Below are 17,483 nucleotides of genomic sequence, written 5' to 3' on the forward strand. Positions count from 1 at the left end.
CATCCCTGGTGATGGCTCCAGACTTCCAGGTGGTGTGAGGCCAGGTGGTGGGACCGTGGAGCATTTTTTGTTTTCCAATGTTGTCTGGGACCCATGTGTGCTTGGCCATTGCTGGAATAGAGACCCAGGAGGCCTGAAGCCCCCTAGACTGCTAAGAGTGACCCCCAAACCACCCATGATTAGGGTGTCCTCAGCTCACTACAGTGCGTGGCTATGGCAGGCCTGCGGTAAGTGCTGGGTGGATGCCCTGATAGCAAGCTGATCCTGTAGGAGGTGCCGCTGTGGGGATGGGAGGCCAGTCCAGGTCAAGAGCGACAGCGAGGTCAAAGGTCTGGAGAAGAGATGCTGGATCCCTGGGTGGCGCAGCGGTTTAGCGCCTGCCTTTGGCCCAGGGCGCGACCCTGGAGACCCGGATCGAATCCCACGTCGGGCTCCTGGTGCATGGAGCCTGCTTCTGTCTCTGCCTATGTCTCTCTGTCTGTTTGTGTGACTATCATAAATAAACTTAAAAATTAAAAAAACAAAACAAAACAAAAAAGAGATGCTGCCTGGAGGAATGGGAGCAGCTTAGGGCAGCAGGCAAAAGGTGGTTGGGGGGGGGAGATAGTGAAACGAGTAAGGCCAGAGAGCTCAGCAGAGACCTCATGAAACAGAGCCTTGAATGCCAAGCTGAGAGCCAGAAGAACACAAGGAAGCCTAACAGGGATCCTGCCCGTTTCCACCTCTCTCTGGCCTGTCTGCTGCTGCCCTCTTCCCTTCCCCCTCGAGCTGTTCCTAGCTCACCAGGGCTACAGCATTCCCCAGCTGTAGTCCTAGAAGGGGCTCCTGGACACCATCCTTTTGTGCAAGTAAATGTCAAGTAGATGTGCCCAGCCCATCCTGGGCTCCCAGCCCAGTAAGCTCTGGAATCCAAACATGGGGGAAGATGACCCCGTAGGAGACAGAGGGGGTGGTGGTAAGGCAGGACGCTGAGCTGCTTTCCTTTGCTTTTTTCCTTCTTTAGTCCATATAGGCCACACGTGTGACCCTTGCTGTCCCCCACCTGCCCTTACTGGATCCAGAATGGCCCCCTGGTGCTACTGCCTCCTCTACCTCCTGGTACCTGAACCTGGAGGGTGGGGGAGGCAACCAAAGGGACTCACGGCTGCAGGACTCCAAGCTCCCACCTCGGAGATCACTACAGAGGTCACACGAGATAAGCCTTTGACAATAATAACAGAATCAAAACATCCACAGGATGAATACAAGCATCTATTCGTCCAACAGAGTAAAAGTGTGCACGTGCAGTGGGACGCCGCGCCCCTCTCCCTCCCCCCCCCCCCCCCCCCCCCCCCCCCCCCCCCGCTCCCGTAGGCTCCCCCCTGGGCTCCGATCCACCCCACCCCTGATGAGAACTTGCCCGCGCCCTCCCCAGGACGCCGCCACTAGGGCAAGGGCGCAGCCCCAGGAGCCCGAGCAGGCTCGTCCCCCAGCCGCCCCGCCCCGCCTTGTGCTGGCTGCAGCGCCCTTCACCCGGGCCCCCACGTCACCCCCTAACTCCGAAGCTGTGCTTCCTGGCCTCTAGGGTGTACTTCGGGACCCAACAGGCGGGTGGGTCACAGGGGCTGCTGGGGAGCCAGGATACAGCCCCGACACCTGTCCCATCCCTGCCAGTGCCCTCAGAGGAGTGCCCTGTGTGGAGCCCGGGATCCCGTACCCAAGGCTCTTTGCTCTGCCTTCAACCTCAGCCCTTCCTCTGCTGCTACCGGACAGGTGCGCCCTGGCAGTGCCCAGGGCTCTGCTGAAGGGGAAGCTGGGTGTGGACCAGTGTAGGCCGAGGGGGAGTGAGTAGTTGGCACAAACTGGGAATTCAGAATCTTCTCGGAGTCTCAGGGCCTCTACGGAGTCCAAACCACAAGAGAGTGGGGCCAGACACACCTGAAGGTGAAAGCCTGCTGTATCCTTAGGCAAGTGATTTTGGCATTCCATGGTTCGGTTTCCCCATCTAGAACTGTGTAAGGTTCCAGACACACAACTGTCAATATGCTCTTCCTCCTTGGGCAGTAGCTGGTGGATGGGGCACCTCTGGGCAGTGTTGCTCGTCATCCAGCCTGGCATCCCTTCCTTTCCAGAGACTTATCAGCGGCTGCAGGACTCCCAGTCATGGCCTGGCCAGGATGTTATCAGCCGAGTCAATACCTTGGCCAACACCATTGTGGTGAGCCCCCGCTTCCCGGGGACTGAAGAGTCTGGGGACACTATGAGTCACCTCCCTACACCTCAGTTTCCTCATCTATAAAGGGGACACCAACCTAATGTGTCTTCAGAAATTACAGTTGTTCCTATTCCTTATTTTGGAACCCTTGAGAGCTGGGGGCTTGTGATAAGTTTGACATGTGCCCACCAAGAAGACCCTCGTAAGACCCAAGTATGGCCCCGGGAGATCCCTCCTAAGAGCCAGACCAGCAATAAATGGCTCCTCTGCCCACAGCTCCTCCCTGACCCTCTCTCTGAAGTCCATGGAGACCTGTCGCTGGCCGAGGCCTGCAACTTCCTGGGTATCCTGGAGAGTACTGGCAAAGGAAGCAGCTCCACTGGGCCCCGCTGCACTGCTGGCTGTCGTACACTTCCTGAAGAGGGTGACAGTCCTCGGGGCAGGGGAGCCAGAGCCCTTAACAGGGCCTTGGGAGCAGCTAGGCCAGGGCATCGTGTCTGTGGCCAGCTTGGTCCTGGAGGAGCAGCTGGCTGATGCATGGCTCCCAGTCAGTGAGGTGAGGCTGGCAGGGCTAGGTGAGGCAGGGGGGCCTGGACTCTGGTTCCATCCTTGCCTCCAGCTTGTTGTGTAGCCATGGGTGAGTCAGCACCCATTGCTGAGCTTTATCTATTATATAGAAGTAGAACTTCCACACACAACCACTGTTGAGTAATAGTTTCTGCCATTGAAAATTAGAGCCACTAATCCATAAGGACCTCCCCCACATCCAAGAATCTGCTGACCCCCTAAGAGGGAGGCCCTCTATGCTGAGGGTTCAGCCATCTTGCTTCCCAAACAGCCCAGACCCTCAGGAGAACACGATGCTCTCCAGGTGGTGAGGGTTGGAAACGTCCCCTGGCAGGAGTGGCTGTAGGTTTGGGAGTAATCGGCCTAGAGGAAGAAGAGAACAAGGGGTCAGAGACATCACCTGAAAGTCTCTGGGGCAGAAGGAGCAGAGATGGTGCCTCTGTGGCCTCAGAGGACAGAACCGGGCCTTCGGCTTGGGGACAGGGTGGACATGACAGAACACGGGAGCTTGGTTCCATGGAATGGTTCACCTGTTGGGATGGTGAGCTCCCATCCCGGGAAGGGTGTGAACCCATGTTTGCCTGAGGGTCTGTAAGTAGCCTCGGAAAAACTGGGACTCGGAAGCCCCTGATTTTCTCCCCTGGAGAACAGAACAGAACAGGGATGATCTGACCCACCCCGCTGAGGCCATGAGAGGAGTGAATGGGCACAGCGGTGGCTTGCTCAGTCCAGAGGAGTGGTCCCATCACCGCGCATCCTCCCTGCCTGTTCCCTGGCCTCCCCCCCACCACGTGGCTTCTCTTTGGGAATCTAAAGGGTGAGCACCTGCTGTAGGCCTAGCACTGAGTCAGACCAAAGAAGGGGGAGGCACGGCCCCACCTTCTGAGTGTGCCTGGTTGGCAGACGACCGGCCAGCAGGCATGGAGCACTGTGAGGCCTTGGCCTGGGCTAAGCTTGCAGACATCAGAGGAGGCTGATTGGGCTGGGCCTCAGACACTGGCCTGAGGACCTGGGACTTGGTCCTAAAGGCCATAAGGAGCCACCAGGTGTTGGGAACAGGCAGGCCACTTCACAGATCTCTGAGAGTGCGTGACCCACAGCAGTCAAGCGGGCGGCAGCAGGGTGCAGAGTGGGAGGAAGCTGAGATGGGGCTTCTCCCAGGTGGTTGGCGGACCCATGGCCCTGATGGCAAGTGTCCAGCGCCTGGCACCCCTGCTGAGCACCGTGCTGGCCTCCGAGCGGCCCCGATGGCACATCCGGCACCGCCGTGTGGGTGAGCCTGCTAGCCCCACTCCCACGCAGCTGGGCCCTGCACTCGCTCCCAGCCTCCATCACTGGGAGCCCTCCGTACTACTGTAGATATTCCATGCTGTTCCCTGCCTTTACCCGCACTGTACCCTCCATCCAGATGCCCTTTCTCCCTTGACCTAGCCAATTCCTGCATATCCTCCAGAACACTGCCTGAGCACCCACCCTCCCGGGAACCTTGCCTGGTTTTAGCTCTCTGACAGTCAGTTCCTCCTCTCACTGTTACCCTCAGCATCTTGAACATATCTCTTGTTGCATTTGTGGTGTTGATGTCATTCATCCCAAAGCTCCCTGAGTGCCGAGGCCATTTCTGAGTCATTTCTACATCTCAGGCCAGATCCAAGTACACACTCAGTGAGTGTTTGTAGATTGAACGGGGCACAGATGGTGGAACTCTGGCAAAGCTTGTGTCCTTTGCTTGCCCAGTAGTTTCTGGTGGCTTGTGGATATTCAGGTCCTGCCCCCAGGACCTGTTTCTCAGTGATCCCCTCCACCTCACCCCCAGACTTGAAGAAGCCAGATTTACATTGGGTGAGGTGCTGAACCTCTCTAAGCTGGAATAATCACCTAGCCCTGCGGCAGGGAGAGAGGAAGGAGACCTTGCCAGCTGGGCCAGCTCAGGAGAAAGACCTCCTGCCAGAGGTCCAGCCACACAACCCCATTTGATCCCAGGTCTGGAGGTGCAGAGCCTACACTTGACAGAGGCCAGCACAGAGAGCCATGTGTTCACGATGCCCTGGGGGCACCCAGAGGGACCTGGCCACATCCGTATCCCTGCAGGTGAAGTGAAGCAGCTCCTTGGGAAAGGTGGGTAAGAGGGTGGGGAGTGGGTCCCTGTTGGGGTCTGGGTCAGCCCTCGTGTTGCTAACTCCATTACTTTGAATGAGTTCCCTCAGCGTTCAGAGTCTGGTTTTTTGCCTGTAAGACAGTCCTGTTTGTACTGGCCTTATGGGTTGTTATGAGATCAAAAGCACTTGTCACATGGTAGGTGTTCACTTAGTCTCCTCCTCGGAACTCCACACATTTCCTCTTGGAAGTGGGTGGTACAGGGTGCCACCACCCTTGCTGCCACCAGGGCTGGAAGATCAGGACATGGGCCAGAGGGCCTTAGAGCTGCCAGGTCAAGTGCATGAACCATGGCTGATTGGAATTCCAGTTCTACCACTTATTAACTGTGATCTTTGGGAAATCAATTAATCTCTATGAGCCTCAGTCTCCCTATCCGTAAGGCTGGCAGAGCATCTCCCTCGGGGTAACCTGTGGCACTTGCTCAGTCACAGGGTGGGGTCTTGGCCCTCTCCTCCTTAGCCAGGCCTCTCTGGAGTCACCGTGATCCACAGCTGGTTCAGCTCAAGCATCCTCCAGCACACCCTCGGGGAGCCTGGCCTAGAGCCCCAAGCCCCTGACATCTCAGAAGAGGCAAACAAGATGCAGAGGTGAGTAGGCCCTACCCAGTAGGCTCCTGAGGGTCTGGATCCCCTCCTCAGGGAAGGCCAGGCCTTCATCCCATCCCAGAGCCCTCATTCTGATAGGAAAATCTGCCTTTAGCAGCCAGAACCAAACCCTTCCCATCCCCAACACACACAACATCTCTGTGCCTGCCCAAGGCAAGCTGCTGAAACCTGACTCAACTACTGTCTGGCTTCAGTGCTGAGATTCAGGGAGAAGACAGGGCTTACTGAATTTACTAGCAAGTCTCCAAGGTAAAACTGAAACCCATGTGCCCTAATTCCAAACACAGGGCATTTCCTGATGTTTCTTTGGACATAGAGGTTGTGTCTTCCTGACTGGCCATCTACCACCTCTCCCACACAGCCAGCTGGTGCCCTTAAAAGCTCCCTTTCTCCCCACAGGTTTCTAGGCACCCAGGTGGGCTCAGCCATCATCTCCTCTGAGGTGTGGGATGAAACTGGGGAGGTCAGCACAGCTGTGACCTTTCATCTGCAGCACCAGGCCCAGGTATGGGGGAAGAGGGAGACCTGCCACCCGACTACACTTATCCTGGTTTGGATATCCTGGATATTTGGATATCCTAATTTGGTGTCCCCCTACCCCAATATTCATTTATTTAAACCAAGGTCTAAACTGGTCAAGAAAAATATTCACAAGCCATCCCATTGTCTTCAAGGAAATGGAAAGGGAAGTAGTTTATTATACACTTACTTTATGCTGGGTGTCTTAAATAAGCAATATCCATGTAATTCTCCAACTGCCCAGTTGACATTGGCAAAAAGTGAGCTTGGCGGAGGGGCTGTGATGGGCCCTAGCTTGTGAGGGGCAGAGCTGGGACTTCATTAGAGGTGTGCATGACTCCAAACACTGGTGGTTCCCATTGGAACATCCAGGAAGCTGTACAGAGATCTGCACGCCAATGTGCTCCTGAGAGCTGGAATAACGTAAGTGTCCACCAAGGGGGGATTGCACAAAAAGCCCTGTGCAGCTACACAGTGGAATAATCCACTAGAGTTATGTAAAGAACGGGTCTTTTTCTATAAAACGACATGGAAAGATCTCCAGGAAATGTGGTTTCATTACATTACATGAAATACACAAATTCTTGGTTTTGAAACATTAGTTTCAGAAAAAGCTAAAGTCAGCTTTGCCCACAGCCACTAATCCTGAACATGTACACACACATACACACACCGCACAGTTTATCAGTCTTTTTTTTTTTTTTCAGATTTTATTTATTTATTCATGAGAGACACAGAGAGAGGCAGAGACACAGGCAGAGGGAGAAGCAGGCTCCATGCACCGGGTGCCTGACGTGGGATTCGATCCCGGGTCTCCAGGATCGCGCCCTGGGCCAAAGGCAGGCGCTAAACCACTGTGCCACCCAGGGATCCCAAAATCGGAAAATTTAAAGGACAAAAAATTAGTCAAGGGATATTATATTGTTTCTCTCTCTCTCTTTAAGAGTTTATTTATTTATTCATGAGAGACACAGAGAGAGGCAGAGACACAGGCAGAGGGAGAAGCAGGCTCCTCGCAGGGAGCCCGATGCGGGACTCCACCCCCAAACTGGGATCATGACGCCCTGAGCCAAAGGCAGACGCCCAACCGCTGAGCCACCCAGGGATCCCAGTTTATCAGTCTTTTGTGTATCATCCCAAAACTAAAAATCAATTTGATTAAAGTAGGCAAATCTACATACACTAAAAAGTCCTCAAACTCAGAGGACTCAGCATCCCCCTGCATCACCCCGCTCTCTCCTCTCCATACACATTCACACACCTCCCCCATGCCCCCCGTACCCACTCACACACCTGCTCTCTCCCTGTTTCCTGTCCTTAGGTCTCCCCGCAGAAACTGGTGGAGCCTGTCTGTGCTTTCTGGAACTTCAGTATCAGGTGAGTTTCCATTTCTGAGTTCTTTAGATAAGGCAATTTGTTTGTTTGTTTGTTTGTTTGTTTTTAAGCCATCTGTTCTACTTGAGGATGAGGTGTAGTTTTGGTCTCCAATCTTGCAGGGATGGCCTCAGACCCCTCCCCAGCTCCAGGACAAGCTGAAGCAAGAGAATCTGTTAGTAAGTAAGGAGGTAGTAAGCTCCCCATCATGGGAGATAGGCGAGCTCACCCTGTGGGGTGCCTGTGGGGTGCCTGGAGACAGACTCATGTGTCAAATAGGTGGCAGACTTAATGATACACCCAAGGCCAGGGCCCTTGGGCCTTTGAAGGAGCAGAGGAGGGTTCAGAGATTAGCCCCAGCTCCCTATCCTGGATCCTTAGCTGAATATCAATCACTTAGTCACTTAGTAACTAATGGAATTAATCAGCTGTAATCACTGGTATTAGCCCCATTCCCCGATCATCCTGAGAGTGGTAGGTGCACTTTACAGAAGGGAAACTGAAGCCCAGGGAGGGGAAGAGCTTTGCCCAGGGTCACAAAGTGAGTTAGAGGCAGCTGGACCCCAAGCTTTAGAGAGAGGCCTTCCCCTCCTTGCCACCTCCCCCTCCCCCTGGTGTCCGCCTCATTTCAGGAGCCCTTCTGTTCTCTACCCTTCCCCAGCCCGGACACAGGAGGCTCGTGGGCCACTACTGGCTGCTCTGTGGCCACCCTGTGCCAGGACTCTACCACCTGCTTCTGCAACCACAGCACCAACTTCGCTGTCCTGTTGCAGGTGTATGACGTCCAGGTGAGTACCAGGGAGGTAGGGTTGGGAGGGTAGAGTCAGAACCAAGTCTTAAAGGATGACCAAGAGTTCAACAGAAATGTGTCCCAAGCAGAAGGCCAGTCTGAGCAAAGGCAAGGAGACTAGAAATGGCAGGCAGACTTGGCATATTCCAGAACTTCAGTGTGTCTGGAGCTCCCAGTGTAGGGCCCAGGAGTGGAAGAAGATGGAGGGACAAGCGGCATGGGTCAGATTGCACAGAGCCTAGAATGCTCACGCACTTCGGTGGTGATCCTACCGGCAGAGGATGCATGTGAACGTGGTAAGCAGGTATTGGAGGGTGCTAGAAGTGAGCTGGATGGTCAAAGAGCAGCGAGGGCTCTCCGGGCCAGTCACCTAGGCAGAAGGCAGGGGCCTTGCACTGGGGGACATAAGGCGGATAGAGGGACTGAGGGAGGAGGAGGTCGTCTGAGACAAAGGCCTGGGCAGCTGGGAGATGCAGGGGTCATCTCAGAGAGGGCGCAGGTGGATGACGGGGCGGGGCAGGCCATGGCTCCGGGGCCGGGACATCCATGGGTGTCAGGGTGGGAGCTGGAGAGACAGAGCCTGTAGGTAGAGCCATGGCTGAGGTGAGGGCAGACGTAAAAGGAGACCGAACCAAGGGTGGCCCCGGGGCCACTTGCAAACACACCAAATCCCAGGAGGGGGGCCAGGCAGGTGTGCCCTAGAGCTGGCAAGGACTCTGAGTGGTCACTTGCTAAGAGATTGAGTGAGGCAGGGCAGGGTCCCCAGGGATGCCAGAGCCCCTCGGCGCGGGGGAGCGCGTTAGAGAAACACGCGTCAGACCATTTGTCCTGTAAAGACAGAGAGAGGCAGTTTGCAGGTCTGCTCCGTGGCCCCTCAGTGGGGGGCTGCCACATGCCATCCTCTCCCTATGGCTGTGTCGTCGCTTCCAACCCAGTGCTCTTAATCGCTGTGGGATCAGGGAACCCTGGACAGCTTGGGGCCAGTTTAGGGAAAGCCCGCAGGAGAGGACATGCAAATGCTCTCATTAAGTACCTGCTGTCCGTAAGCCTGGCCTTGCCGGCTGCTGCTGTCACCATCCTGCCTCACTACGGACAAGGAGGGGACAGGCGAGGCCTGGTCTGGGCAGCGCAGGGTGGTGGCCAGGTTACTATCCTCTGGGGCCTGCGGCCCTCCCACAGAGGCGCGCTGAGGAGGAGTCACTGCTGAGGACGCTCTCGTCTGCGGGCTGCGGTGTGTCCTTCTTGCTCTTCCTGGCAGCCGGGTGAGATGAGCTCCAGTCATGTCCATCCTGGTCCCAAATGACCTTGGTCCAGGGTCTCCTCCCTTAGAGCTCTGGGCCTTCTGGACTCTGCTACCTCTGTCTTCATTAGCCCGCTCACAGGGACCTAAGCAGGAGGGGCTGATGGGGTGGGCGCTGATGGTGGTGTCCTTGCTAACTGACTCCTGCCTGTCCAGGGTCCCCAAGTCCGAGCGAGCCACGGTCCACAAGAACCTCACCTTCTCCCTGGCCTCTGCTGAGGGCTTCCTCATGGCCAGTGAGTGGGCAAAGGCCAACGAGGTGGGCACCCAGCAGGCATGCTTGTGAGCTTGGGGGGAGGCCAGCCTTATCTGGGTTGCCCCCGGACGTCTTCACTTGGCTCCATTTCCTGGGGGAGCATGGCACATAGATGAAAGAATGCCCAGAGTGGTGGCTCTGGGCCCAGGGCACTGCCCAGAGACCTTCCCCACTGGAACCCCCCTGGGTCTACGATGCCGGCAGGCGCATGGGACCCAGAACAGGGCTGCACCCACAGCTGGCTTTGGTGGGGACCTACCACCCTCCCACCCACAGGTGACCTGTGTGGCCGTCACAGCTATCATGCACCTTCTCTTTTTGGTTGCCTTCTCCTGGGTGTTGGTGGAGGGCCTACTGCTGTGGAGCAAAGTGGTGGCTGTAAGCATGCGCCCAGGCCCCAGGATGACACTGTTCTACGCCACAGGCTGGGGTGAGGACCCTCTGGCCCCCTCTCCCACTCTGTCCTCAGCTCTGCTTTGTGTGGCCTCTTGCTGTCCAACATCACCCCACCGCAATGCGGCCCAGTCCCCATCTCCACCTGGCACCCGGGACTGCCTGGTGCCCAGCACCCACCTCAGTTTCCTCAGCTCTGTCACCCTCCAGCTTTACCCAACCCCAGCCTTTCTTAATCATCCTCCACCCCAGGCATCTCAACTCCCCACCCCTAGCACCGTCTCCCTGATCTGTGGCCCGCTGGCCCCCTACCAGTCACCACCCTCCCTCTCCACTGAGTCTCAGCCCTAAGCCCTCAGTTTGGTCCCAGCTGTCGCCTTCCCCAGCTACCCAGGTTTCCAAGGCCACCCCAGAAGGATGGTGCCCACCCAGCCCCCTTCCTAGATCTCCCAGCACCCACCAGTGCACCTGCTAGCCTGGGACAGCTGTGGCTCTGGGGCAGGGGCCAGGACCTGGGGAGGACGGAAGGAGTGGCATGGTCCTGGGATACTTATGCTTCTCCTAGGTGCACCTGTGGCCATTGTGGCCACCACCTTGGCTGTGTCCCCCCATGACTATGTGGCCACTGGGCACTGCTGGCTCAATGTGCACACGGACACCATCTGGGCCTTTGTGGGGCCTGTGCTCTTTGTGCTGACAGTGAGCAGGGGTGCCCAGGGGCCTGGGGGAGGGCATGCTGGGGAAGGGGATGGCCCTCTTGGCCACTGACACCAGGTCCCCAGGCCAACACGTGGATCCTGGTCCGTGTGGTGATGGTCACTGTGTCCAGTGCCCGCCGGCATGCCCGCATGCTGAGCCCACAGCCCTGTCTGCAGGAGCAGATCAGGATCCAGACATGGTGAGGCTCAGAAGTGGGGGAGCTGGATGGGGGACTCATTGGATGTGAGCCTGTGTGAGTCCATGGTGGCAGCATGTGGTCATGAGGCCCTGTGTGTTCACAGGTCTGAAGCCGTACATGAGCATATGTGTGCACAAGTGCCTTGCTGGTGTGTGCACACATGCTCATGTGTGTGGACATGTGCAAGCCTGTGCCCACGCATGTCACCTGGGGGGATGATAATCAGTGTAGATGAGTGGGAGGGGTTGTAGACACAAGCCACCATCCTGGAAGCTCACCATCTATGGATAGCGCGAATGGCCTGGCAGGGACAAGGTAGGGGGAGACCCACCAGATCCGGCAGTCCCCAGAAGTTCGGGTTCAGAGTGAGGATTTTGGTCCCTACCCCTGCCAAGGACTTCTCTCACTCTCTAGAGCCATCTCCTGCCAAGAGGAGGGCACCCCTGGTCTTCCTCTCCCCCGTCTTCTGCCAAAGGCAGAGCAGTCTAAGCCAGTGGGTCCCCGACAAGCCAGGGAGTCTCAGGGGTCCCTGAGAAGGGAAGACTTTGGACTCTGTGTCCCCTGGATCCGCTGCCCAGTCCTTAGCCTTCCCTCCGACGGCTGCCACACCCTTCCTCTGAGCCGGGTTTGGGCCCGGGACCCCATTTCCCCAGTGCTACTGCCCCAACTTCATACCACTTCTGAGAAGGAATAGCCAAGTCCAGCTGAGAATTCCAGCTGCCCCTCAGTCCTAAGCAGTGGTCCCTGGTCTGCACCACTGACTCCTCGGCAGCCACCTCCCACGTGCCGCCCTACCCAGCAGCCTGCAGGGGCTCCCAGGCCACCCCAGCCTCCCTCAGCCCTGCCCGCTCTCCCACAGGGCCACGGTGAAGCCAGTGCTGGTCCTGCTGCCCGTCCTGGGCCTGAGCCGGCTGGTCGGCATGTTGGTGCACCGCAGCCCAACCTGGGCGTATGCTGCCGTGAGCCTCAGTTCCTTCCAGGTACTTCCAGGCCCCGGATCGTCTGGGACTAGGGCTCTGACACGCAGTGGCACTCACAGGGAGCGACTGCTTTGTCAGGAGGCGGGAAAAGGAGTGTCCTCTCCGTCATGGGAGTCACTAACAACGAGCAGGGGACATTGTCAAGATGCAGGAAGGTGAGGGCGAGAGTGGGAACAAAGCCTCAAATCAAAGAGGCAGCACATCGTGGAGGATTCTGTGCCCATTCTACAGGTGAGGAAGCTGAGGTCCAGACACTGGGGGTTGGCAGAAGTTCCAGCCACCTGGCTGGTGCCGGAGCTACTCTAAGCCGCGGCAGGGGGCCAAGGATGGAGCTCGGGACACCAGTGACCTCTCCTGTCAGGGTCAGAGGGTGGCCCACTGTGGGGCAGTGTTAGCTCCTGTGGTGGTGAAGACAGCAGTTTTTAAAAGGGTTTGGTTAGGAGGACATCGCTCAGCCCACATAAATGAGTCAGTAACAGTGGGGTGGCAGGAAGCTTCCTATGTGCCTGTCAGGGTCCTGTGTCCAGGAGCCATGGAGAGGGGTCAGACTAGGTCCCTGTCTTCGGGGGGCCTGCAGTCCTGTGGGAGACCCAGACGTAGACCCAGACGGGCACAACCCAGAGGCCTGAGGTGCAAGCAGGGCCTTCTCTGCCCCTGCCCTTCCCCTCAGCCTCCCTGGCACCCCCAGCACCTCTTCCTGCTGTGCGCACCTCCTCCTCCTGGCTCCTGCCAGGCCCGAGAAAGGAGGGCTCCAGGACAGACAAGGAAAGCTCAGGAAATCAGGTACCAACTCTGTCCAGGGCCATGTGTCCCAGAGCTCCTCCTGGGGACCCTCCCTCTACTCCTAGGATGAAGGGACCGGAGGCTGTGCACAGCCATGCAGGATGCCCAGGAGCTCTGAGCCCCGGGAAAGGAAGCAGAACTCTGTGAGGTCCTTGCCCAGGGCCACAGCCTAGGATGAGCAGTGCTGGGGCCCAAGTCTGGAGTCTGCTCAGCCATGAGCACCTGGGCCTGGCTGATTCCTGGAAGACCAGGGGTGCGGGGTGGGGAGGAGAGCGGGATCGGGGAAGCACCCACTCAGTTATTCATCCGTCCACGTGGTATCTGTCGGGCCTGCCAGGTACCGTGCACCAGTCAAGGCCCGGGGACAGAGCAGGAAAGGAGGACAAAAGTGTCGTGTTCTTGTGGGGCTGAGCATAGCCGAGACGAGGCACGAAGCGCTGGGGGGGGGGGGGGAGGGCAGGGAATGGGGAATGAGGAAGGGTGCAGGTGGTGGTGGGTACCAGGTCCCCGTCCATGTCACCTTCTCCCCCTGGGCCGTGGGGATGCCCCACTCTCGCCGGCTGTGGGCGTGGAGAGGAAAGAAGGGGCTGCTGCTGGGAGAGGATGGAGGCTGGGCCAAAGAGGAGCCCAGGAAATGAAGAAAAACAGGGGTTCCAGCTATTCCCAAAGAAGCATGTCTCCAGAGACCTGTGCGGGCCTGAGTGGTGGGGGGCGGAGGGCTTCGCTGCACCCCTTCCCTGACACAGAGAAGCCTTCCCCTGAGCCCCACGCTTCAGGGCATCCAGGGTTGGAATTTGGGCCCTGCCGGGCTCCCTGCCACCCTGCCCGGGGCACCTCCTCCCCCCACAGTGGCCCTGGTAGCAGCAGCCCGTTGCCATGGTGACCACAGAGCATCATCCCTGCAGTAGCCTCCAGGTGGGCAGAGCTGCAGCCCATGGAGCCAGTGCCACCTCTTGGCCTCCCTCCCTCCCCATCCTCTCCTCTCCCCTCATCTCACTTTGTCTCTGTCTCTGAATTTTGTTTGAGGCTCTGGCTCTGTCCCGGTCCCAGCTATCTCCATCGGTCCCCTCCTCCTCTGGCACAGATCCCACCTGCCTTCCTTGGGCCTCCCACTGTGTCTCCCTCTATGTTGACCCCTGACCCCCCGGCTTTTGTCCTCAAGCACGACCTCTCTTCCCAGTCAGCCTTCGGCCTTCCTTGCCAAGGTCTCCTGGTGAAGGTGGGGAGAGGCTGCCTCGTGGAGCCAGACGGCCTGGGCCCCGGGCCCACCCTGATGTTCCCGGGATCCTCTGCGGACAGGTCCCCCAGTTGGGCTGTGCTCTCTGGGATCCCCTCAGCCTGGCCTGGCCTCTCCTCTCTGTCTTTTCTACTGCTGTCCCTCCCCGTCTCCCTCAGCCCGACCACCTCCGAGGATCCCTCGCTCACCGTGTCTGGGGCTGAGCTGGGCAAGAGCTGCCCTCGGGACCACCCTCCTTCCCTGGAGCAGGCCTGAGCTGGAGGGACAGAACCCAGTTGGGCCTCATTCACTCTTCAGGGCTGCGGTTTGTGGCCCTTGTGGCGGGTTTTGTCACAGGTTTTGTGGCAGGAGAGCTGAGCCGCACATCTAACCAGCTGTGGTTCCCCGGGGCCCAGTCTTGTTGGGAGGCCCAGACAAGTTGAGACAAGCCCCAGTTGCCACATCTCTATAGTGGGCTTATATTCTCTACCTCATGGAGTCACTACGGGGTTCAACTGAGATGACACTTGGAAAGTGCAGAGCACCACACCCTGCACACACCAGAAGAACCGTGAGCGTGAGGATGTGTTTCCCTGGGTACCCGCGCCGGGCGGCATCCTGGAGGTGGTGCACAGGGATCGAAGACTCCACCCTTGGAGGTCTCAGCCCGAGGGAGAGACAAACAGCAAAACCGTCACCCACAGCACAGCATGACTGAGGCTGAGAACCTGAGGGAACTTGGAGGCAGGGTGGGGACAGAGGAGCCTCTCGGGGAGGCAGAAAGGGTGCTTCCCAGCGGGGGTGATTCTCAGCTAGTAGTCCAACAGTGAGGGGGAAGTCAAACACGTTTTAGATCAGGGGAGGTGGTGGGATCAAGTGGAGACATGAAGGAGGGGCACGTGAGCTGGTAAGAAATGGGACAGACCATGCAGGGTCCCCAGAGCTGTTGTCAGGAGCTCAGTGTGACCCCAGGGGTGCCAGAGAGCCTTGGAGAATGTCAGGCAGGTAGGTGCTGGTGTGGTCCGGTTGGAGTTTGGAAAGATGCCTTTGTTTGGGTGTGAGGAGCTGAGCAGAGGAGTGTGTGGAAGAAACCAGATGGGGAAGGCTGCAGAGGGAGGACACCCTGGCTGCAGGGGCACCAGGGTCTGTCTTAGGGTGAAGGGTGGTAGCAACCCAGTTGGGGCCTAAGAACCAGAGGGACAATCAGGCTCTGATACTGAGGCTACAGGCCTCAAGGAGCCGCCTGGACCCAACCTGTGTCCTCCAGTTTGAGCCTCAAGGCGGGGGCTGTTGCCTATCCAGGTAGAATCTGAGGAAGGCCTAGGCCCTGAATTCCACCTGCTGGGTCACACGTTGGCCTGGGACTCATTGCTTTGTCCCCTGCCCCAGGCCCCAGGGTTACCTATCCATCAAAAGGAAGGATTAACCCGCCCAACCCCTCTGCCATGGAGCTGCTATGAGAGTTGTCACCCCTAGTGTCATGGTACTTTGTGAGTAGCCAGGCCCTCTTGGTCCTTGCATGTGTGGGCAGGAGGACCCAACCACTGTGCTATGTCCTTCACACACAGCAGGGGTGAGTCTGGGCTTCCACCTTCCAGGTGAAGAGACAGACGGTCAGAGACACGCTCAACTGGAGGCACAAATCAGCATGCATTCACACGTCTGCTGTCCCAGGATTTGATTTAGCCTTGATTTCAGGAAGGTGTCCCCCTTCCCACCAGCCACTCCTGTAGCCATGATGAGGCTGCAAGGATGGGGCGGCGGGGGTGGGGGGACAACACACAGAGGGACAAGAGAGCAGAGAGGCTGTCTGGTGGCCAGAGGCTGAAGGCATGGGGTCGAGTGGAGTAAGGCCCCTTCTGGTTCTGTCTACCATAGTGTCACAGATATCCCCTCCCAAGTGCAGGAGGGGGGCAGGGCAGGGTTTCTGTTCACCAGCCTCTGTCTCTGAATGTCTCTGGGTATCTCTGGAGGTGTCCCTGTTGTGGCCCCAGGGCTAAGCAGTGGGGGGCTCCCAGGCAGTGACACCCACCCACATGCTGGGTCTGTCCCCAGGGGCCATACATCTTCCTGGTCTATGCTGCCTACAACTGGGAGGTGAGTTGGGGACACTGGCTGCTGGGGGGTGGGGTGGGCAGGGCTTACTCGCAGGGCCCCCGTGGCTGGAGTTCAGGGGAGGGTCCCAGGCCTGACCCCAATGACCATCCCCCAGGTCCCGGGTGCGTTGCAGAGGATGACTGAGAAAAAGGCAACAGAGGCATTCACGGTGGGTGAGGGCAGGTGGGGATCCTGGGGTGGGAGGTCTTGCTCACGGCCAGGATTCCAGAGCCCACACCCCTTCCTTTCAGGCCTGCTCCAGCCCCATGGGCCCAGGGTCCCACCCTAGGTCCCTGGGTCCCTGGGTGGTGGCTCCGGACGACCCTGTAGCCTTGGCTCCAGCTCGAAGACACTTGGCTGTTAGAGGTAAGGCCACACAAGCCTCCAGCGTGAGTGCTCCCAAGTCCCTCAGTTTCCCCAGCGTTCCAGTAAAGCTGGGAAGGCAATGGCAGATCCTCAGCCCGTCCAAAAGACAAGGAGACTGAGGCCCAGGGAATTCTGCAAGCTCGGGGCCTGAGGACTGGCTTAAAAATGGCTTCTTTTTTTGCCACCACCACCACCAGGGGACAGGGGCCCCTGCTGCCCAGCCCAGAGATAGGCCTTGCTCAGGGTCACCTTCCTTGGGTCTCCATGCAGAGTGGGCTTGAGGTTCCAGAAGCCAGGTGGGTAGATAGGGTTTGGGGCCCTGAGACGGCATGAGCTAAAGGACTTCAAGGCCAGGCCAGGAGTTTCAGGCCCAGCTCCTAGTTCGCCTGCTGTGTGCCCTTAGACATGTTGCCTTCCCTCTCTGGGCCTCAGTTTCTTCATCATTCATCTGTGGGGTAAACCTTTAAGTGGATCCTTAGGGTCTTGATAATGAGGTCCTGTCCAGGGTGGGAGAGCGGAGAGAGAGAGAGCTTCCTGCCTCAGCCTCCTAAAAGTTCACCTACTCAGTGTTCTTCTCCTGTAGGGACTCACGGCCCCAGAGTCCCCACAGCCTTCTCCTCTGTTGCAGAACCCGAGAGACCGGTGAGGCTGGGACAGGGGTGCAGGGTCTTGCCAGGAGTAGGGGAATCCCCAGGGACTCGGGGAGGGCCGGGGAGGAGGGGCTCTCTCGGGGATCCAAGGGGCCCCGTTCGTCGGTTCGGTTCGCAGGTGGCAGGGCACTGGGAGCCACTGGGAGGTGCTGACTGCGCACTGGCAGAGCCTGAATACCAAGGCCGTGGGGGGGGGGGGGGGTGGAGGAGTCCTCACCAAGGTCGCCCAGGGCTCCCAGGGCAAGGGGGAGCAGGGGGAGTGGGGGCCCCTCCCCTGATGACCTCCTGTGTCCTCAGGCTGTGGAGCTGACAGCATTCAAGGCATCAGGTACAGCTCC

The 17,483-nt window shown here is 58.1% G+C and overlaps 1 protein-coding gene across 1 annotated transcript; it reads left to right on the forward strand.

Moving 5' to 3' along the window:
* Positions 1-213: 213 nt before the first annotated feature.
* Positions 214-17,455, forward strand: ADGRD2 (adhesion G protein-coupled receptor D2). The gene is given in 21 exon segments (XM_077850486.1): positions 214-227; positions 1,565-1,752; positions 2,112-2,197; positions 2,471-2,547; positions 2,549-2,750; positions 3,923-4,034; positions 4,742-4,876; positions 5,382-5,505; positions 5,923-6,028; positions 8,049-8,204; positions 9,386-9,468; positions 9,663-9,765; positions 10,039-10,192; positions 10,721-10,854; positions 10,938-11,053; positions 11,913-12,033; positions 16,088-16,129; positions 16,245-16,298; positions 16,381-16,495; positions 17,079-17,313; positions 17,443-17,455. Coding segments are annotated over 21 exon segments (2,370 nt in total).
* Positions 17,456-17,483: the final 28 nt, after the last annotated feature.

This window comes from Canis aureus, chromosome 16 (assembly GCF_053574225.1).
Source record: "Canis aureus isolate CA01 chromosome 16, VMU_Caureus_v.1.0, whole genome shotgun sequence".
In the NCBI taxonomy this organism is placed as follows: Eukaryota; Metazoa; Chordata; class Mammalia; order Carnivora; family Canidae; genus Canis; species Canis aureus.